The 21,817-nt window shown below is 39.2% G+C and overlaps 1 protein-coding gene across 3 annotated transcripts in view; it reads right to left on the bottom strand.

The window, feature by feature from the left end:
• The window catches only part of chchd3a (coiled-coil-helix-coiled-coil-helix domain containing 3a), a 63,662-nt gene that overhangs the window by 12,401 nt on the left and 29,444 nt on the right, over positions 1–21,817 (bottom strand). For all 3 annotated transcript variants that reach the window (XM_008400671.1, XM_008400672.2, XM_008400673.1), the window contains 2 exons: positions 14,281–14,364; positions 5,423–5,493 (listed from right to left, as the gene is read on the bottom strand). In XM_008400671.1, coding sequence (XP_008398893.1) covers positions 5,423–5,493; positions 14,281–14,364 — 155 coding nt within the window. The remainder of the gene's footprint in view (positions 1–5,422; positions 5,494–14,280; positions 14,365–21,817) is intronic.

The following is a 21,817-nucleotide window of genomic DNA, read 5'->3' as shown; positions in this document are numbered from 1 at the left end:
CCATGCTGCTTTTAAAAAGCAGACCTAAGTGACCCCCTGCAGAGAAATACATCAGCATGGATAAGAGATTGAGGAAAAGAAAAAGGACATGAAGAGAGAGAAGAAAAGAGAGAGAAAAAAAGCATGAGGGCTGACTGGCAAAGACTGAAGAGGGAGGGTGAGGATGGGCGGCAAGAGTGGACAATAATGAACAAGAAGAGAGTGAAAGAGACTTGAATTAAGACAGAAAACACCGTTTTTATACTGAGTGAACTCTAAGGGAGACCAAGAAGGATGAGTGGAATATACGAAGGAGTTCGGTGTGTTTGCGTTTACCTTCCTTATGCATACACTGACAAGGACACTGGCCTCTCGCCTCAGGCAAAAAAAGACAGTTTGAGATTTTGCCCAACATGAAATAAAATTCAGCTTATTAAAGCCTCCAAGGTAACGGAAATGGAGATTGCTGAGGATGTTTATGGTATATTTTGGGTTTGTTTGGAAAGAATCCAAACTCAAAAGTAGTTCACGCTTTTCTGTCAGCAGCGTAAGAACTCTGTTTACTACGCTGCCATCAAAGTCTTCTTTTAATTAACTATATTGTGTAAGTGCTAGCTGTATGTTTCCATCTCAAGGTCCATCGTTGAACAAGCCCAGATCTGCCTCACTTTGGCACTGCTCTGGTTTCCAAGGACTTTCTTTGCTGTGGTGACAAAGAGTGACTTTAAAATTGATCGTAGAATATGAATAATTTAGAAAATCACATTTTTCACTAAACCTAGAAAAAAAATGTAAAATTCCACAGGCGCAGACTCACAATAAATCCATTCTGTTTACTTTAAACTATGTCTGTAAATTCAGTTAGTAAGGGGTGAGGACCAGTTGGGATAACAAGGTATACTGGGTTTTCAAAAGTTATGGTTTCCAAAACACTAAATCTTGCGTTTTGGAAACACAAGATTTTCCAAAACACCTAAAAAAAACGGGAAAAAAACGAGCTGGAGAAACTCTGAGTTTTCTCTGGCTGTTTATAACATACTTTAACATAGTACTCCCCTTCCCCCACCCGTTGCTGGATGCAGCTTGAATTATGTGCCTTTCCCAGTCGGAAAGACGAAGCTCTTAAGACCAAAAGAGGAGCTTTTAAAGCAGTTATTGACTTCTGTCTCTTCAGCTGACCACCATCCTGTCCTTGTGACCAGGTTGCCTAGCGACAGAATTGTGGCTACTCTCAACTGACAGAAAGGTCAAAATGCTACTCAGTCTTTCCTGCCTTCCTATTGCTTACTAAACTAAAGAAACACGCTTCTATTACTACAACAAGCAAAACATCTGTAAAATAACTGCATCTAATAAATCACTAAATGTTAGTTATGTCAACATGTTTATACCCTTAAATATTTATATGTAAAGTTGTTTAATTTTTATAGCTTACTTGTAAGTGCGTAACAGCTACTGTAGACAAAGAAATTAGGGATGAATGTCCATATGAAGAATTAAGAGTATTTATGATACTTTAAAATCATTTTTGAAGAAAAAAAAAGTGCAGTTCTGTATCCAAAGATATTTAGACACTTTCAAGTATTAATCACTTTATTTACCCGTCATTTTGTGCAACATTTGATCTCTAGAAAATAAGGGGTTGGTATATAAGTCATTACACAAATGAATGGTAAGAGGGATCTGATGCAACATAAAAAAGAAAGACAGGTTTGGTGTCTAGAAAAGACAGTGCAGAAAAACAACGAGCCATTAACATTCAACAAGTTTTGCTCCACTCCTCCTCGTTCCACCTTTGCTTGTGTGTGTGCTGAGAGGCAAAGCGGGGACCGAGACGGCTGTTATTGTCAACTGGATTAAATTTAAAAAACAGATTTATTCAAAAGAGCTAAAAAAAACAAACAACAGACAGAGGGAGTGAGCATGTTGCCGTAGGGGAAAGAGGAGTGACAGTGGAGTGACTGAATAAAATGAGATTTTATCCTTCCTGGCAGCACGTACACGGGAAACTGAAAATCTGCAGTCTTGGTCATAAACAAAGTGTGAAACGCATTACATTTTAAGATCTTAAATCAAATTTTGAGAATTCAAAGGGGGGATAGAGATGTTCAAATTAGGAGTTCACATCCTTCGCATTGCACAGCCTTGTCAGTTTCACCTACTACATGATGGTCATGTCCCAGGTTAATTCAAAAAGAACCCTGGACACCTTCAACAAAGATGTCAAAGGTTCCCACTGACAGGAAGCTGAGGATGACCCAGGCTTTACTTCATTCCACCTTTTCTCATAATCACATAATAAAAATGTGCCTCCACGCTTGTCAGCCTATCTTTTAAACAATACACCTGTCGAGCTACAATTCTACTTAATATCACCAATAGTGCTGTCATAGGTGTCATAGGTGTCTGTTCATCCCTGCGCAGCTCACACATATCTTACATACATGTAGAAGAGCAAAAGGTCAAGCATTCATGGCTGGACACTGTCACATCTGTGGCTGTTACTTTGATAAATAACCACAAGTGAATGAGGCAGCTTATAAATCAGAAGAGAACGAAGGAGATAGTCGCATTTTTACAGGCAACTGGGAACTCTTATCTGCAGTCAGTGTCATGGGGAAAATAAAAGTGTTGCAACTCTCCATGTATGTTTCTAGAAAACCTTATCTGGTACGTTTTGAGTGTATTTAAGGGAATGTATGGTTGAATGTAAGCCATCAGACTTTTATGTGTGTTTCTTTTAAAGAATGAAAATATGAGTTGATTCTGACTCAGCTCAGTTTTTGGAACATTCTAGTGTTAACAATGCCAAAAAATCATAGTTAGGAAAGAATCTGAGCAATGGTAGATCTGCATCATTCCATACATATACGTGTACATTGTGTGAGTGTGTCGTATGAGAATGCGTTTAATAAGGTCAGGTAATGTAATATTGTGAATTTTAGAATATAAAGACGCTCTGTTTTTAGCTAATCTCTTGATCACCAGTTGCATTTAAATCAAACAAATCGTTTTTAATGCTGAAGAGCATCAACCCAAAGAACCTGCATAAGAACAGGTGCTGCACAGAGCTTAGGTGGTAATATACCTCTGAGCTCCCACCTACTCCTGATATCTTGTCTGAAAAAGTAATAAACCATGACAGACATCCACATCTGGCCCTACACAGCTTCTCCACTATAATAAACTGTAGCTTAATATCAGCGCTTATAGACCCTTCAGTAGCACAGAGATGAGCTAAAGTGAAATAAAGATATTCCCCAAACTATGGCTCACATGTTACATCCACATATTACCATACCAAATGTTAATTCGATCAAACATGGATAAGGTGTCAAGTCGTTTTATTATGATTTCAACAGGACATTTTTATTACTGTGAAAATCAAAAGTCGCTGAGAGACAAAAGAAATATTTATTAATGTGCTACAGAGGCCAAAGATTGCATCTTATCTCTGTAAGGTCTGTCACAGGAGCTTGGAGCAAAGACGCAAAAGCCGCTCATTACGAGAGCAAACAAACACGCCATTATGCATGAACTTCTTCACATAAACAATAATGGGTCAAACAGAACTCGTTAAATCCAATTAACCCCTTTCGTCTGATCCCCTCAATGCATCTCTGCTCCCGTCTTGTAACACCAGACCTTCCTGCTATTTCATTAGCTCGGATACACAATAAAATCCTCCCCCTTTTCCACCATTCGAGCCCAGTCACAGCCCTGCTAATGCACCTCCTATAATCAAATCCTCCAGTCACAGTATTCCGTGCAAAGACCCGTGTCACATGACTAACTGCACATTAGGTCGACGCTTGGTTGGAGTTAGAGCTGTCATTTTGCGCTAATGTGATTCCAGTGCATCTTTTTTTTTCTTTAATTTGATTTGGGAAGTCTAAGCTCTGGCTTCTACGAGTCTAGCGCTAAAGCCCTGGTGGGCTAGGCTAATCAGTTTCCAACATTTCTGAGGGAGACAATGATCCCAGTGTTAGCGCTGGCTAATGACAAGCTAACACAATCAACACAGCCTCCCCAGAGCTGCACTCCGAGTCAAGGCCCAAACTTGCCCCGCCTCCTGCAGGCTCCTCATCCACTTTGCCTACATTACTATGGAGTCTAATGGCCTCTTATTAAGAAGACAGATGGTTGAGGGAAGGGGAGGGTTCCTGTGTCTTCTTCAGTTACATTTACGAGTTGGATCTCAACTACCTCAGTGACAGCTTAAATGTTTAAAATTGCCGTCCGACTGAGTTTTTCTTTTATCATTGCAAGGTGTGGCACAAGTTTGCATCTATTGGTAACTTCACACACAAAATATTAAGTCATTCAATAAAGTATCTAGTTTGTTTATTCTATTTTCCATATCTATTCTTGAAGAGTTAACTCATTTTTTCCAAGTTGAAATTTAATTCTTTTCAGCTTTCGAGTCAGGATTATTTGTATTGCACATTTCAGCAACAAGAAGTGTTTAATATGTTTAAAAACATAACGCAATAAACTCACAAAAAACATTACTCTGCAGTGGGAAGATAAAGACAAGTACTCAAAAGTTTCAATTTAGATTCCAGTTATTATTCAAAGGTATTATAAGTGTTTCATCCGTTTTGCATTTTTGTTAACCAGAAAGATACACAATAAATGATACCCCTTTGTCAGTGAAAAAAAAAAAACAAGCATGAGTTTCAGTATTATCATTGGTCTACGTCTCTTCAGAATCATCAGTGAACCACATCATTAACATCAGCATACAGACGACACTAACGTGGTTCGGGGTCCAATGTGCTGCGGTTGGAATGAGGCTGGCATGAATTAATTCAATCTATTCATCTGCCCATAAAGACAGACGACAGTCAGTGAACGCATCGTTTTGGAGAACAGACATGTGATCGCAACATGAATGCAACGCCTGCAAGACGGAAAAGAGATTTTTCAGTTGAAAGATCTTGAATGCAGAAGTTTGAAATCTAATCAGGAAGACGAAGAAGACATTTCAACGATTTAAAAATTAAAATACTCATATTGATCAGTGTCCCTCTTACTTTGGAGTAATACCTAAAGAAGTTGCAGGAGCTCAATTTGAATGGCATGTGAGGTGAGTAATAGTGCTAATATTTCCAAATCGACTCGGAGAGAAAAATAAGAAAAAGTTTTCTTCATCATTAGGATCTTGTTTTGACTTCTTTGACACTTGTTAATTACTTTTCAGTGAGCGGAAATCAGAAGCGGGGAGCCTGATATCGTTTTTAAAGCTTTCTACTGCTTTGTAGTTATCAGTGTCATTTTCAGGTCTTCACACAGCTTAGAGAAAAGCTGTGTTGAAAAGTTAATACAAAAAAAGCTTTAGATAGAAGGGTGGTCACATTTTTTTTTTTTTTTAATTCGTGTTATTTTTCGTGACAGCGTTTATGTCATTCGTTTTGGAAGCATTAACAATGAGTACACTTACTTGAATTTGGCGTTTACTTGGTCGACAGCTTTGTCATAGTTCTCGGTGGTGACCTTGTAGAACTGCGCGCTCTGTAGACAGAGAAGGAAGAAACTCATGAATGCTTGATAATAGCAGCGTGACTACATAACGCCAAAACCGGCAACAATCCTTCACATGAAACATGTGCTTCATGTATGACACAGTGCTCTGCTTAGCTCTTAAACCTCATTCAAATGTAATGTTTGCAAAGTTTTCACAACACACGTCTCGTAGGTATGAAGCTCGCAAAGGCAAAATCCTTCAGACCTCTTCTACTGCGATGAGAAAGTGTGAAACACAGGCACTTGTGCTTATCTTCTCACAAAAGACTGCTGTAATAACAGAGAGCAGTCCTGCAAGGCCAAAAGGTCGCTAGTCAACAAGGTACAGACGAGTGGTCAGAATCCCCTGGTGACCCGTAGAAAATGAGCCCACTCAACCTAAATTACCTCCTCAAACACAGCCATAGACCCTCTCTTCTGGAGCATTTATATAACCCCAGGAAGATTCTTTTTGTCACTCTCCAGAGGCTGTTATGCACATTTATAATCACGTCGTGAGAGGTTGTAAAGGTATGACAGATAGCTTGATTTAGAGTGGTTTGACTTTTCAAAGGTGTCGGGGAATGCCTAGCATTACAAATATTCCTTTGTTGGAAAAGGGCACGATACATTCATGAAATGGCGAGACCTCAAAAGTAAAGCATTTGCTTCTTTCGTTTAGTTTGCTGTTGGTGAGTAGGTTAATATCCAGTCTACCATGGAACATTTTGAACAAGACTATTGACTGTAAAAACAAATGACTTGTCTAATCCATTACTCATTGATAAGTGAGAAAAATGTACACAGGAATCCCAGCAAGTCACAATAAATAGATAAGTGTCAAAATCTCATGTTAATGCCGGTATTTAAATATTATTTAAAAGCATTGAAATCCTCCACAACAAAGCATAAACGATCACTGCTAAAGAAGCCAGCTGTCCACTGAGTGACACATCAAGCACACTAATAGAAAGTTCAGTGAAAGGAAAATGTTTCAAAGAAGAAAAGAAGAGCAACAATAAGACTACAGTCTTTAAAGCACTGTGACACAAAGCCTGATTACAAGTTTATGATTTATATAACATAACATCTCTGTATCTTTTTTTGTTTTTTGGTCTTTGTACCGTCCTAATTTTCTGTGAAACTCGGCTTGGAGTTTTTAATTATCTGCAAACTAATGGCATTTATCACACTATTTAATTTGTTTCACTGTTTGGATTGAATAACTGAAATAAATGAACTTTTTGTTGATATATGAAATCATTATGAAGTATCTGCAATAATGAAAACGACTGCCGCAAAAAGATTGATTGAGAAAGCTTCATCTGTAATTTAACAGTGCTTGATAGGTGAAATATTTATGGATTTCAAAGTACTTGTTATGAAACGGTTACAAATTATACAGGAATGTGTAAGAATGCAGTTAGTAAAAAAAAGGAAGCGTAAAAAACAATAACTATTTTTTCAAGATGCAATTATTAGCACTAATCAGAAATGTCAGCAATCTTCTGACATGTTTACTTCACATCTTAAAGAGTATCCAACATCGAAACGCTTCTGCATACTTTGCAAACTTGCAATGTGTCGCATTTTCACATTCAGGCTTCTTGGTTTCATCTGCGTTAACTTCACCTTCAAGCAGGAGAGACATTCATCATAGTTCAGTGAGGATCAATAAGAATGAAGTGCACTGCTGAAAAGATCAATAGTCATGTGCTGTAGAGGTAAAAGAGGATGGGACATGACACTGACAAAAGGTCTGATACCAATTGGAGTCCTCTTTTTTTGAATGGACGCCATTATAAATGAACCGCAGTTTACTGAATGTACTTTACCGGGGCATGACGTGCGGAGTTTCAAAACTACTTTAGAGGTCAGTTTTGACCTCTAAAGTGTACGATAGAACAAATTTGAACATGCATACAAAGTGTAATCATCATAAATATGAATATTTCAGAGGAAATATGCTACAAAACAATGACAATGTGTTTTTGAGGCACACACAAAAAAACATGCTAATATTTAAATGGTGTGCTGCTGAGGAAATTGCCAGAAAATATGCTGTTCACAAAAACTATGCAATACTTCCAGAAACATTTTTTTTAAACAAGATTGCTTAAAAAGGAAGAGACTAAACAGGGATTTTTTTTTTTTTTAGGGATGCTAAAGAGGCCAGAATAAGTCCTCTCCTGTGTGCTGAGATTAAACCACTGGAAGGAAAAGGAGAGAAAGCCTGAGCTGAGTTTGGGTCTGTGTCTGGAATACCAAGTATAACGTAATAACACCTGCCTAAATGGCAGAGCTGGCACTAATCAGCGCACTAATCCACCTGAGAGGACAAAAGGTTGTGTGTGACTGTGATTGCAAGGCTTTTTTTTATGCAGTTGCAAACACACACACAAACATGCACTTGTTTTCTTGAACAAAACATAAAAATAATAAAAAAAATAAAGACAAAACAGAAACAGGTGTAGACACAAACTAAAAGGTGTACCTGCACCCTGGTGGCTAGATATAAACAGTAACTCACTCAACAGTAGAGAAGAGTATAATTTGTCTGATTACTGAGTGGCCTAAAATTGTGACATCCTGCTGTTATTCCCAACTGATTTCAAGAAAAACCCCTGACCTTTTATTAGTTCAGACAAGACACACACTGAAGCGTCTGGTTAAAAACGTGCAGACCTTTCTTAATCGGGGTTTTCGCAGCTGCTAACACAAACTCACTAAACGTGTTCTGGTCGGTGCTGTCCAGCTACGCCGTGCCATTGGATTAACAATTTTAAATAGCAATAGGAATGAGTTTATTGCATGATGTAAAAGGTTTCCATCCATTTTCACTTCTCTGTTTGCTTTCTGGAAGTTTTTTTTTTAGCTCATTCCAAAGCAAAGCAGAATACTAGTGAGACAGGTGTCAAACACACATTAAGTCATTACTGCTAATGCACTGCAATGATATGGAAAAGATACAAGCAGCACTTAAACACAGACTCAGTTTAAAGAAAATCATTTCCGACCTTTAACGAATAAAGCGCATAATTGCATGAGCTGATTGGTTCTCCCTCTTAACTGCTGCTAAGTAGGACGGCCTTGCATAGGATGAAGCCCCACAATGATCAACATTAAGTTTAAAAAAAAAAAAAAAACAGCAGCAGCTTCTGCTGTGTAAATTACTGCATCTTGCTTAAATAGAAAACAAAAAGGTTGGTCTACATATTTTAACCCTTTTCATTGCACACTTTCTTTTACGAAACACTTCAAATGACGCCCCAGATTAAACTCACATCATTCAGTCTAGGGCAAGATTTGATCAGCAATGTCTCTGAAGTCACATTAAGTTTTTATAGTCGCTCTTCGTGAACTGAAGATCAACCATGTGTCATCAGTTTAATTAGTGAAACAGTTCTTTTCGTTGAACTCCAGACATCTGGAGTTCAGACTCCAGATGTCTGAACTACATCTGGAGTCGGGTTCTACAGAAAGCTACCAATAAATAAATAAATCTCGAAAAGATCAGAAAAAAAGGTCTCGAAGACTGATGTTTGAGACCCCTGGCACTGACTATGCAGATGTTATGAAGCCTAGCATTTATTTCCTACAAGCCAAATAGTGAATAGTGACCCATTTGCATTTGTTTTCCCGAGATTTTTCAAAAAGTCACTTCAAGTTAGATTGTCCCAGAGCTCTTAAGAATGAAAACCATAGACTGTAGCAGTTGAAGGACGATAACTGCCTCTGCAGTCAAGTCCACGTAAATACCAATATACAACTAAACCAGCAAACAGCAGGAAAAAAATAACTGAATACCATTAAAAAAAAAAAGTCACTTCAAATATCTCTGGCTCTAGTTTTGAGGCTGAGGCGTATTATTTACATGGGGTAGTTTCATAGTGAGCGAAAAAAATTGCTTTGAAATCAAAGCATCCCTGTCTCAAATATGCCTATTGGAGAAAAAGCAGATATTTTAAGTAAATGTTTTAGGAAAAACAAACAGAGCAAAAGAGAAGTGAAAAAAAGGGAAAGGAATGAGGACAGGCAGAGTAAGAGATGGCTATACCATGAGAGATAGAGACAGATGCCATCACTGCTTTTTAATGCACTCTCTCCAGTATTTCTTACTTTCATAGAGCTGTGGAGCTTTGCTATGAGACGGCAATTGCTGCTGTGATTGTCCTCCATAGGACAGGAGCAAAAAAAAAAAAATCCAATTTCATCGATATACAAGGAAAAAAGAAAGACAGGAGGAGAAGAAAATTATTTTCTGAAAGAAAGAAAAAAGATAAAATTGAGGCATTCAGGAGGAAAAAAAAAACCCAAACACTAAAGCACAAAAAGAAAAAAAGCTAAAAGAAAAGGGTGTGATAGAGAGATGGATATGGAGGGAGGGCTTTAAACAATCTGGTTGGGGAAAGGGAAGAAAAAAAAAACATTGGCAAGTTGATTGTTAAATATGAGATTGTTTTACAGCGAGGCAGGTATTGAGTGAAAATTTAATAAATATATAGATATTGTTTTCAGGGGCTATTTGGTAGCCGTGGCCCCAATGAACAGTCGCGGTGGCGGCAGCGGGCTGAGCTGTCTGGGAGCCTGGTGATGGCCTGTCACTGGAAGCCCCTCTGATGAATGGCCATGTTGGATTGGAAGAGACATGTAATATATATCAGACTTACATTCTATCTCGCTCCTTCTTGCTCTCTTTTGGTCACTTTGGCTCTTTTGCACGATGCTGGGGGGGGAATCCTGAGGTATTTGGGAGCAGCCGAGAACAGACGGAGGGCACAAACAGTGATGGGAGATGATATTCGGCCAGCAGTGCACTGTGAGGAAAATTAAATTTGTCCAATCTAAGTGGAAAAGGGACAGCTTTGGAAGTGAGAAGTATTATGTTTTGATAACTACAGGGCCGTTGATTGGCTAGGAAAACTACAGCTGTGTTTGCAGTTCACCAGCTTCAACTTGGCAGTTTTTTTTTCTCCTTTTTGTTTTTATAAATCTTTCCTTATTAGACTTGAATAAACATCCCAATCTATTACTGGAATTATATTTTGGTAAATGTCACGCAATGCAATGCTAGATTTTATATTACTATCCTAAAAATGATAAAATATAAACAAGAACAATTTTGACATTTTGTGACAATTTATGATGCGTTTGAAATGAAACATATGTCTTCGTGAGCATAAATACAAACACATTGGGTCTGAGAAGATGAAATGGATTTTGAGGCAATTTTTTTTTTAATTTTATCTTGGTACAAATGGAACAAAAAAAACATTTTTAAACTATATTTAAAGTTTATTTCACTTGTCTGGAGTGTCCAATTTATTGATTAAGGGATCAATCAACACTCAAACCTCGTTCATATAATCTACCAGGAAACTCACATTTAAAAAACTAAACAAAAACAAATAACTAGCCACCTGAAATAATCCAAAGATCAGGATTTTCATTTTGATTGTTTGAATCCTCCAAAATAAAACAATCACCTTCTCTCTCTCTCTCGTCAGGATTCTACTAATCAAATCAAGATGCTATACAAGTGATTCTCTCTGCAAGTAGTTTATTTATTTATCTATTTGGAGCCGATATTCCCACAATAAGCACATCCCTTTATTCCTCTAAATGTCCAGTCATTTATGAGCAGAAACTAAAAGGTGTGCGAGTGAGCCGTCAGCTGATTCAGTGTGCCGCTACTTTATGGCTCTCTGTGTGAACATGTGGAGAAATTGTGAAATCCCACCATCATTTATTTTCATTTCGTCTCTTAAATCGCCTCTGCTGAGGCACAAATTTAGAAGCCGAAAATAGTTATTTTAGGCTTAGTCAAGTTTTAACGCAGCTGCATTGAAACGTGACTCAGAAGAATTTCAGATGCGCCTTGATAAGTACAAACTTAGATCAGCTGAATGTGTCTGTGATGTTAAAGGAAGGTCAGCTGACCTGTTGGTGTATTGTTGACTGACAGCCCACTCTTACACTTTTGCATGTAAAGCAGGTTACTGATCTGATTACTCTAAACGGATTGTAATGTCTGGTTAAACGGTCATTGTTTGGCCGCATGTTTGGGTTAGGGCTGGTTAGGCAATCTGTCTCCACTAGCCTGCATCAAAACTATTGATCAGCCATCGGCATCAAAGGATCTTAGCTATAAGCATGATAGCATGTCCAGTTTGATTCAGAAATGTTGCATTTGAGATGGTTAAAAAAAATAAACTACAACAGCACTTGTTGCTACACTGTGTAGCACAATAAATTATGTAATAACTGTCATGGGGTGTGGTTGGTGGTGGTGAGAATGAATGCTGAGACCCAGGTTGATGATGAAGATGATGATGAATTTAATGAAGACAGCTCAACAGTCCAGAACAGGCAGCACGGCAGAGAGTTAGCACACAGCTAATACCGGTAGCAACTGATAACTGAAGACTGAAACAAGAGCTATGCAAACCAGGACTTCACAGTACAACTGGAGAGCTTCAACGTTAGACGATAGAAGTGTGACGAGGATCTGACAAGAGACAGAGACAACAGGTGGACTTAAATACACACGGGGGTAGTCAAGGGGACGAGACACACCTGGGAACAATCAAGGGCTGACAGGACAACACTGACTCAGGGAAACAGGACTAAACACAGAAAATCCCAAGATGACTATACAGAAAACACAGATCGTAACAAATTATATCCAGCATAATCCAGACTTCACATGTCACATTTCTAGAAATCTCTTGCATTCTCTGTAAGAGCGCTCTCTGCAAACTAACCATCATTTACGCTTTATGCAAAACGATTACATGCTACATATGAACTGTGAAGGAGTCAGTGATTTTATTGCTGTGATGAATCAGTGCACATTACAAACAAACAGTCTGACCTGGATAAGTACGCCGTACACTCTGCTTCGCGCTGCAGCTACTTCAATCCCTGCATGCCGGTTCAGAAATAATATGCACGAGATTGTGTCTTTTCTGAGTTGATGCCCATCTTTACAGATGTTCTCTCACATGTTCATGCATATCATCACTTAGAGGGATTACAGATTTCTGGAATTATACAGGGGATGATCTAATCCTAACCTGATGACTAGGGTTCACCTTATGAACTGACAACTATATCTTATTGTTTTCAGTGCAGGTTTGTATGGCTAACTTGGGTTTTTGAAATAAATGAATGCCTTTTTTTCCCATCATAAATAAATTAATGACATGAGATTTCTCGCAGGTCCTTTATGTGCTTCCCTCTTCTCGTTTCAGATCTAACCTTATTTTCAACACAGCAACAGAAGGCAGTTCAACCTTTTCTCTGAGCTGTCTTGTTCTCTATTATTTGTGACATTTAATCTTTTCAAAGCTCCTCCGTCTTTTTTTTCATCCCATAGTTTCTCACAAAATGCCACTTTATCATAATGTTTAGGTGTGCGTTTTCAGGAAGAATGTTTTCGGCTCCAGTTACTTTTTCCGTCACGTCATTGCCTGAGTTAAAACCCACCGTTTCTCTGTTTTCCTTGAAGCCTGCCCATTTTGTCTATCCATTCCTCTCTGTCTGCTTCTCTCTCGCCACCTCTCTCTCTCTTTCAATCTCGTGTTTCTCTTTGAGGTGTGAAGGTGTTTTGTTGACACTTTGATCTAAGGGATATTGACCAGAGCCCAACATGGCTGATGGATGGCCGGCGCTTAAAAGTCGATAATGTCCACGCTCGTTGGGGCTCATCACTTTTACTATCCGCACCAAATGAGCTCCTGTATGCGAAACACTACGCCAAGTGATGTAATAACCCAATAAGTGTTGGGGAAAAGAGTCAAGCTAGGATTTATGGATGAACCACTGACAAGTCAAAATGAAACTGGCTTGAATCAAATTTTCGTCAGACTTTTGAACTGAGTGATAACCTGACGTAATCTAAAGAGATGAAAAGAGAATTTATATGATCACAGATAGCAGAATACCCTGCAAGTAGTGAGAAGCAACCCATCCCTACTATAAGAAATTAAGCTTAATTGATGCATTCGATTGCATAGGAAAAAGCCTTATTATCTTTAGAGTCTTACTTTAACATGTCTGCACTAAAATTCATAATATATTCCTATAATAGAGTGTGAATGATTCTCCTCCACAATGACTTTGCAACAGCATATAATTTCCATCTGGCTCCCACTATAGGGAGCGTTTGACTTTTTGCACCCTCCAAAGGGGAGAAAACCCGTTCCCAGCAGGAGTGTATAATTTTAAGCACATTAACAAGGGCATTATAGTCTTACTTAGACACTTGTGATTTGAGAGCTGCATGAAGGCATCCTTTCTAACCACTCTTCAATAGGGCATTTGACCCTGGTCCCCTGCCTTGCAGGCATCTCTCACAGGGACCAGTATGGTGCTGTCATTTGAAGTGTGGAAAGCATTGCAGCTGACCCTTGTTCTAGTCCATGGGACACCAGTATGTCAGAGAAACTCAGGGTAGGATCCATTTCAGAGACAGGAAGATACAGACAGAGATTAAGGCGCAACCTCGTCCTTCAAGCAAAAAAAAAAAAAAAACAGCAGTGAAAAAGTTGATGCAAAGAACAGAAATACACAACACACTGGGAAAAACATGCAGATGCTGAGCGGAAGGATGATATTAAACCAGGAGGACATCAAGGTGAATAAATAATTTGTCATTGAATGCACAAGGTTGTTAGTAATCAACTTTAACACCCCATTGAAAAGATGACCTAATTTACAAACTTAAATAGAGTGTTGCACAAACTATTTAAAGGACATTAATCAGTAGGAAGGAAGTTTTTTTTCCCCCCTTACCCTTTCTCCTAGTCGGGCCACCTGCTCTCTGTAAAAAGCATCCTGCTTCTTCAGATCTGCTTCCTTGGCCTCCAGCTGCTTGGCCTAAAAAACACAGACAGGAGAAAACATTTTTTCTATGGAAATTATGGGAATAATAGAAACATTTTATATATGTACATATAAATAAAAACACTTCCCAAATCAAACCCTTTTGTATCATAACATACTTGACTGTCCAAGAATATCTCAATGACTTGGAACACCACTAAAAAGTTTATATATTGCAATAGATAAATTCAAAAAGAAACCCAAAGTGTTATGGTCACACAACACAATCATAGGGAAGACCCAACTTTACAGTTTAGTCAGTCATGTACAATCTCCATCAGTCACAAAAGGTCACTTGAAAAAACAAGCTGACAGCTCAGATGATGCAGGATCCAAGCATATTTATGAGAATGTGAGTGGGGGGAAAAAAGCGCAGAGGCAACAAGAGTAATTTTTGTCTTGAGAGGTTTGTGAAGCAAAGACTATTCAAGAGTTCGGGGAAGATTCACAAGCCACGGACCCTGGATGGGTTCAGAACTTCAATAACCAACATAACGCATGCATAACCAGGACGCAGGCTCCAGCTCTCACATTCTTGTAGTCTTTTGATGAATTTTGCATTGAATTTGGAAATCAAGATGTCAGGGTCTGATGGAAGAGTGGAGAGGCACTTCATTCATTCTGCTTAAGGTCCAGAGTCAAACTTAGACTCTCGGTATCAGTGGTGATTTGGGGAGGCATCTGAAATGCTGGTGGAGGTCCACTGTGGTTTGAAGAGTTCAAAGTTTTATGTACTAGGCGTCATCTACCTGCAGAACTTTGAACTTCACCCTTCGATTTACTAACAAGAAATTTAAAAAATGATTCTTAAAAGAGCCTTGCCTATGTGCATAGCGTAAAACTGCAGCAAAAGGACAGTCATATTCAGTAAATTAGAACATTATTTCAGGAATTCAGTTGTCTAAGAGAAACATGCATAGATAAATTACACACAGAGTTATTTTCTTAATGTTATATTTCTGTTAAATATGAGCATTTTCCATTTAAAGTTAATGGAAATATGACATTTAAGATAAGAAGAAAAAACATCTACTTTCTAATCCAGAAATGTATTTTTAAAAAAAAGATGAAATGCACAAATTGAACTCAGAAATGAATTGTTAAAATAAATTAACTCTTCTATAATATTAAAATGTTTTAAGACGTAGCGGTACCTGCACCTAGGGACATGTAGGTAGACATAAATGCATACACAAGCATCAAAGCGCGAGAGCCTGCCTGTGCCTTGGCAGGCTCTTGTGCTTGCTCTTCAGGTAAAATATCAGGACAAGATAGCATCACTTTTTGTAGCGACCATGTATTGTGCTCTGCCATATACATTTACCGAGGCTACCCATCTTTGCTGTCCTCCCCTCTACTGTGACCTTCACTAAATGTACGACTGACTTTCTCTGTGACATACAGCACTGATAAGACCTGATAGATCACCTCTCGCAGGAAAAATAAACAACATCAGCCTGTGACGAGGGCCAAAGACTAATCAAAACGTATTTACCAGTCCACACAAGATAAAAAAAAAAAAAAAAGATCATTACCTCACCAGCCTAGCTAAACCGAGCTGTAGGGACAAATTTGCAAACAGACTAAAAATGAAATCTGTGCGAAAAACAAAAAAACCCAAACAAAACAAGTCAAACAAACTGAAAAGAAATCTAGAAGAAGGAAAAAAAAACTCACCTTCTGCTCAAATTCCTGAATAAGGCAAGCATTGGATGAGAAGAGTAAGGAGACACTGATTTATTCTTTTCCTCAAAGTGACATTTGGAAAAGGTTTAGTATTCAAATGCCAGGAGTGACTGGCTGCCACGCTGTTCTGCTTCAGTAATCATACTTCATCCTTCAAGTTTACACTATTGCTGGCAAATACACAAACCTGTGCATGCACTCTTAATGCATGTGTGGCTTACAACCACAAAATGTGCGTTTAGTCCTCAAGTGCATGACTATTTACAGTTATACACAAGATTACTAAAGAGTACTTTTACATTAGGAAAGCGGTCACACAGGTGTAGCCTTGAAGTTCTGAGTTTGAACACTAAAGGAAGCTTGGGAATACAGCAGCATAAAAAAATACAATATATATAAAAATGCCTTAGCCCATCCAATCTTCACTACGCTGATAACCATCTGAGTGTAGCTACTCAACACACTGCAGGCAAAACTGTATGCGGCATGCATCGTGATGAGGAGTCCCAGAGAGGAGCTGTCCTCACACGAGATGAGTGGGGGAAGTTTCAAAGTCAAGGGGATACTCCAAGCTCGCTCTGGAAGGAAGACCGAGACAGAAAACACTGTCGCAAAGGCAAACACCTTCATTATAGTGCCAGACAGTGAATAAAACTAACTCCAGGGCAACACTTTATCACACTCAAGACAACACTCGGCAAAAAAAACAAACAAAAAAAAAAAAACACACAACACCAGGACCGGGGTGCTGGTGTCTCCGAAGTGTCCTCAAAACGACCCCACATAACCTAGCTTTATTGCTCTGGTCAAACATTTCTCTCTATTGTGTCCCCTTACAGCTAGTGCTATTGTTTATTTTGTGCACAATGAAATCAAGACACAGTCATACCACAACCATAGTGTTGGGTAAATGTGCCCTGAAGTATACCTTAAAAATTATGGAGTTACCGCACTAGAAAGAACCTGTTATTGATTCGGAGCCTGCAATCACTGCCTCTGGGAGACGATGGAAAAGTTTTCAAGTGTCTGGATTACCCTGCAAAGGTGCCAGAAAACTGTCTCCCCCAAACAGCTCAATTTAGCCTGAAGGGATAGAGGAGGGGGGGGCAGGGGGGCGATGGGGAAAGTGGGCAGTATTGGCAAAGGGTTGCTATATTGTCGGGAGTGTGTCCAAGCTTGACGTTACGGTGGTAAGTGATGACTAAAGGTGTTGATTTTACCACTAAAGAAAACATGCACGCAGATGCTGAGACGCAAACAGAAAGCTCAGACACTAATCTGCAGTACACAAATCATCACGTGCACACACAGCAGCCTGAGCAGCTGTGCTCACAGAGAGCAGGCCGAGAGATAAATGTGTGCTGAAGGGGCGACTAAAGGGCTCATTAAAACAGGAGAGGTTGTGACAGAAATGTGTACCAAGGGATTTCTTTTTTCCGAATTCCCTTTTGTCTGAGTCTATGGGAGTGTCTATATGTACACGGACCGGTGCATGTGTTCAGTTTCCACGCGGGCTGGCTGACCCTCCTTTTTGACGACGCACAGGCCCAGACCCACACGCATTGTGTTGGGATTTTTTTTTTTCTCACTGATTAATCCTATTCAGCAGGGTTAGAAGATAATCTAATCACACTAAGGGGCAAACAATGAGGGCAGACTTCAGCGCTGACCATACACTTTTTGTTCTCCTAAAAAAAATAAAAAATAAAAAATGGTCGCTAGTGGAGGAGAGCTCTAGTAGGGTTGGGGGGAAAGAAAGAGGCAGCTTGATAAGATGATACTCAAAGCTTAGTAGACCATATGCGGAACTATTCAGCCTATCTGAAAATGGAAAACATATGTCAAAACTAAAAAAATTAATAAAAAGGCAATTCAAAGTGCTTGGCAGGACAAGAGAGAAAAGTAAGTAGAATCCAAGAGGCTAACTATCCAGAAGGTAACGCAGTGTAGAGATCAACAGCACAAGTAGGGGAATGTGTTAGAGAAGCACTGGAAAAATGTTGCATTTAGGAAAAAAGGGCATAAAAATAATTTGTTGACAGCCACAATGACGTCTGCTTAAAGCTCAGCCAAAGTCATTAGCCTGCGGTACAAAATGCTGATTGTCAACACATCGAGAAACTGACATACTTCATGAATGACAGTTATTGAAAAGAAGGGCATCTACATTGGTCAGATTTTTTTTTTATATGTCAGAAATATCTACCGGAAAGTTTTGAGTTTTTGTTTATAATAATCCAACAGAAAAAATTGGCATTTTTTTAGTTGCATGGTAATAGCTGCTCTTGAACTCTGCGCAAAAATTCTCCAAAGTAAGCCAAATTCTTACTTTTGGCCTTCTTACACGTTCACGTTTGAAGTTTTAGTAACCTTTTAAGTGCATTTGAGGTAAGACAAATAAAAACACCTGAAGTTTCCTGAGCTCTGTGGCAAACACTCTTCACTCAGCTTTACTCTGCCTAATTTTCCAGTACAGCAACCCTGGACACCGAAAGGAAAAATATCCCATTGAATGCATAAAATTTTACAAGAGTACTTCCATTTCTTTTTATAGCCCAGGAATAAACAATATTGTTAATAAGCAATAAACATTTTTATCCTATCCCATCTCTGATTAGGGTACGGTAGCACAAATGGCCGAGGGTGACATGCGGCTGAAAGTGAGACCGCGGTGGTCAGATTAAACGAATCGTTTAGGCTCGGTGATCGCCTCTGTGAATATCAATTAGCAAGCCGCTGAATAATTAAGGACAACTGTGTTTTTAATTAGCTGACTGCCGCAGTTTGAGCAGGGTGCAGGGCTGGGAACGAGGAGGAGGAGGAGAAGCAGGGAGGAGCTGAAGAGGGGAGGGCTTGGGAGAGCGATGAGAACAGGTGGATTTTGCTGCGTCAGCCCACCTCCCCTTGCCTCCCGCCCACCCGCCGGCTGTTCTCTCACTGAATTGCTCCCTTATAGTCCATTTTCTTTCACACCTGCTTTGTTGTTTCAAGTACTCTGACATTTGCTTTTCTTTTTTTTTTTCCTTTCCAAGTCTGCGGAAGGACTGAAATAAAAATAATCTTTACCTGTCAGCAGTACCAAAGTCTGAATATGCAGTATACGTTTAGCTTGTATGGCAATGAATGGGTGTCTTTGGGAAAACAAACATTAAAAGTAGAGGCTTTATTACCCCTGTTGCAACACGTTTGCTTACTTTCAGTTAACACTACATGTGTCAGAACCATACAAAGGTAACATTTCTTGACCAACTTGGACATATACAGTGTATCACAAGGCATTCATAACCCTTGAACATTTTATTTGTTTTTTTAGGTGACAGACCAACACAAAGCAACTTCAATTTTAAAAGCTCAATGCAGATTGTCAATTGGATTTGACTAAGGCATTTTAACAGAGCATTGCATTGTAGGTTGTGTTGAATGTTCATGTTATTATCCTGACAGAAGGTGAATCCCTGACCCACTCCGAAGAATTATGCAGCTTCCCCATCCCTGAATCGCTGCAGTATGATGGTGTCACCACCGTGTCGGTGGCAATGACATGGTTGGTGAAATGTTGTTTTGCTTGTCTTTTGCACGTAGGCCGAAAGAGTACATAGTTTCATTTGACCGGAGCAAACCTTCTTCCCAGAACACTTTCTTCCATGTTTGCCATCACCTTGAAAGTTAGTGGCAAACTGCAAGGCTGACTTTCAATAATGGGTTTCTTCTTGCCACTCTTCCACGAAGGCCACATCTCCAAAGTACACATCTAATAAATGTCCTGTCAAAAATTTCCCTCACTTGAGCTGCAGCTCTCTGCAGCTGCTTCGGCATTAACGTGGGACTCCTGGATTCTTCTATGATTAAATTGTTCCTCGCCTGCCCCGTCAGTTTAGGTCACTGACCATGTCTTGGTAGGTTTGTGGTTTACTCTAGTTTCAGATGATGGATGATAGAGTGCTCCATTAGTTTATCAAAGCTCAGGAACTGCTGGTGTAAACTTCTTCAAACCCTTATCTCTGACCTTTCTGCTGGTCTCCATGATGCAGTTTATTCACAACCTCTTCTTCAAACAGCTGTGTTTACACTGAGCTCAAATTGCTTATGGTGGTGTATTTACTTAATATGCAACTTCCGAAAGAAATTGGTTGCACGAGAGTTTATTTAGGAATGTCAAAATAAAATGGGATAAAAGCTAATATACTTTTCGGCATTTTATTTGCAAACTCATTTTAAAATGTTACTTTGCATCTATCTTACAAAATCACAGAAAAATGTTTTCTAGCTTGTGGTTGTAAAGTCAAAAACGTAATAAAAAAGTTAAAGTTGCATTGTTTTAATCTACAAGAAATTTAATTTCCAACAAACAAAAGGAACATTGCTCTACTTCACTTTGGGAAAGTTAATGGCTAAAAGCAACATTGCACATGCTACATTTTTCATTTCACAGTTCAATGACAGAAATTCTCCGACGTAATAAAATGGAGGAGTTCGGTTTCAACGTGTGCCTGCTAGATGCTTATAAATCATGATAGGTGAAAATAATTTTGAGAGATGTCGTGATCAATAGAGCACAAATCAAATCTCATCACATTAACAGACTGCACATCATCCATAACCTTGTTTTCTTTTATGCCCCTCTCTGCCACTGTCGTCCCTGCCTTGATTCACCCCTGTCACGAGTAGCATCATAATCAATGCTCCCTCACACTGCCCGAGTGCGCAATGCAGCACGGTGGGTCAGAGCTGCACACCGGGGCCCATCTATCACGTTCACGTGCGACAGGAGCCCATGACAAACTAATACTGAAGCCGTGAGCAGCAAGTCCTGCACGATCCCACTGGCAGCGGGGAGGTCACGGGGGCAGAACAATACGACCGTGCTCTGGTGTTAATTAGCGCAGCGGAGGTGTAGGTGGCGTGCGGAAGGTTAGAGATGGATGGAGGGAGAAAAGTGAGGGTTCACAGGGTAGACGGGATGAAACGGTGTTTGGTGGATGGAGAGAGGATTCAGGGTGAATGTGGAATATAGATGACAACAGAGCTGGAAGAAGAGACGGTTTCTTCTGACAGCTGTTGGGGAACATTTCACACTTCAAGACATCAGAAGGGAGGTTTGATGAAAGGCAGTTTTTTTTTTTTACTTTTCAGTGGTATAAGAATACATCAAACTTTTCAGACATATCTTCGTAATAACCCTTGGCTTTTTGCTACAAAAAAAAACGGTGGTAACATTATCTTTAAAATGCATGAGCAGCAAATAAATTTTCAGTGATAGCATAAAATATTATCTGACCTTACCGGCCAATAATAATCTAATCTTTAACATCACCAGTAAAACATGGGAGTTCACAGCTGAGGCTATAAAAATCCATTGGAGATAATTCGCTTTTGCTGCTTAATAAGCATCATGGGAATTTACTGAGCACCAGTCACACTCAAGTTCATGGCCAGCCATTAGGAGATTTCAGGAGTATGGGCAATAAAATCATGTCCGTTATGGTGCGGTCAGTTAATGAGCTTAACACTGATGACATCAAAGGATGCACACTTACTCCCACCCAGAGTTCAAATGCTGTTTCACAATTCTACAAGATCATTTTTAAGGTATGTTGCCCCCTTTGGTGAAGCAAAGCATCAGATATCAAGTCGTTTTGGAACTGATGCTTAATTAGTCCGTTTTAATAGTATTTTACCATCATACTTTCAATATGGTAACTGCAAACAAGCCAAACAGAAGTTCACATTTTTTTAGTCATAAATATTCACTAAGACACAA

Source organism: Poecilia reticulata, linkage group LG23 (assembly GCF_000633615.1).
Source record: "Poecilia reticulata strain Guanapo linkage group LG23, Guppy_female_1.0+MT, whole genome shotgun sequence".
In the NCBI taxonomy this organism is placed as follows: Eukaryota; Metazoa; Chordata; class Actinopteri; order Cyprinodontiformes; family Poeciliidae; genus Poecilia; species Poecilia reticulata.
This window is presented reverse-complemented; position numbering and strand designations above follow the sequence as displayed.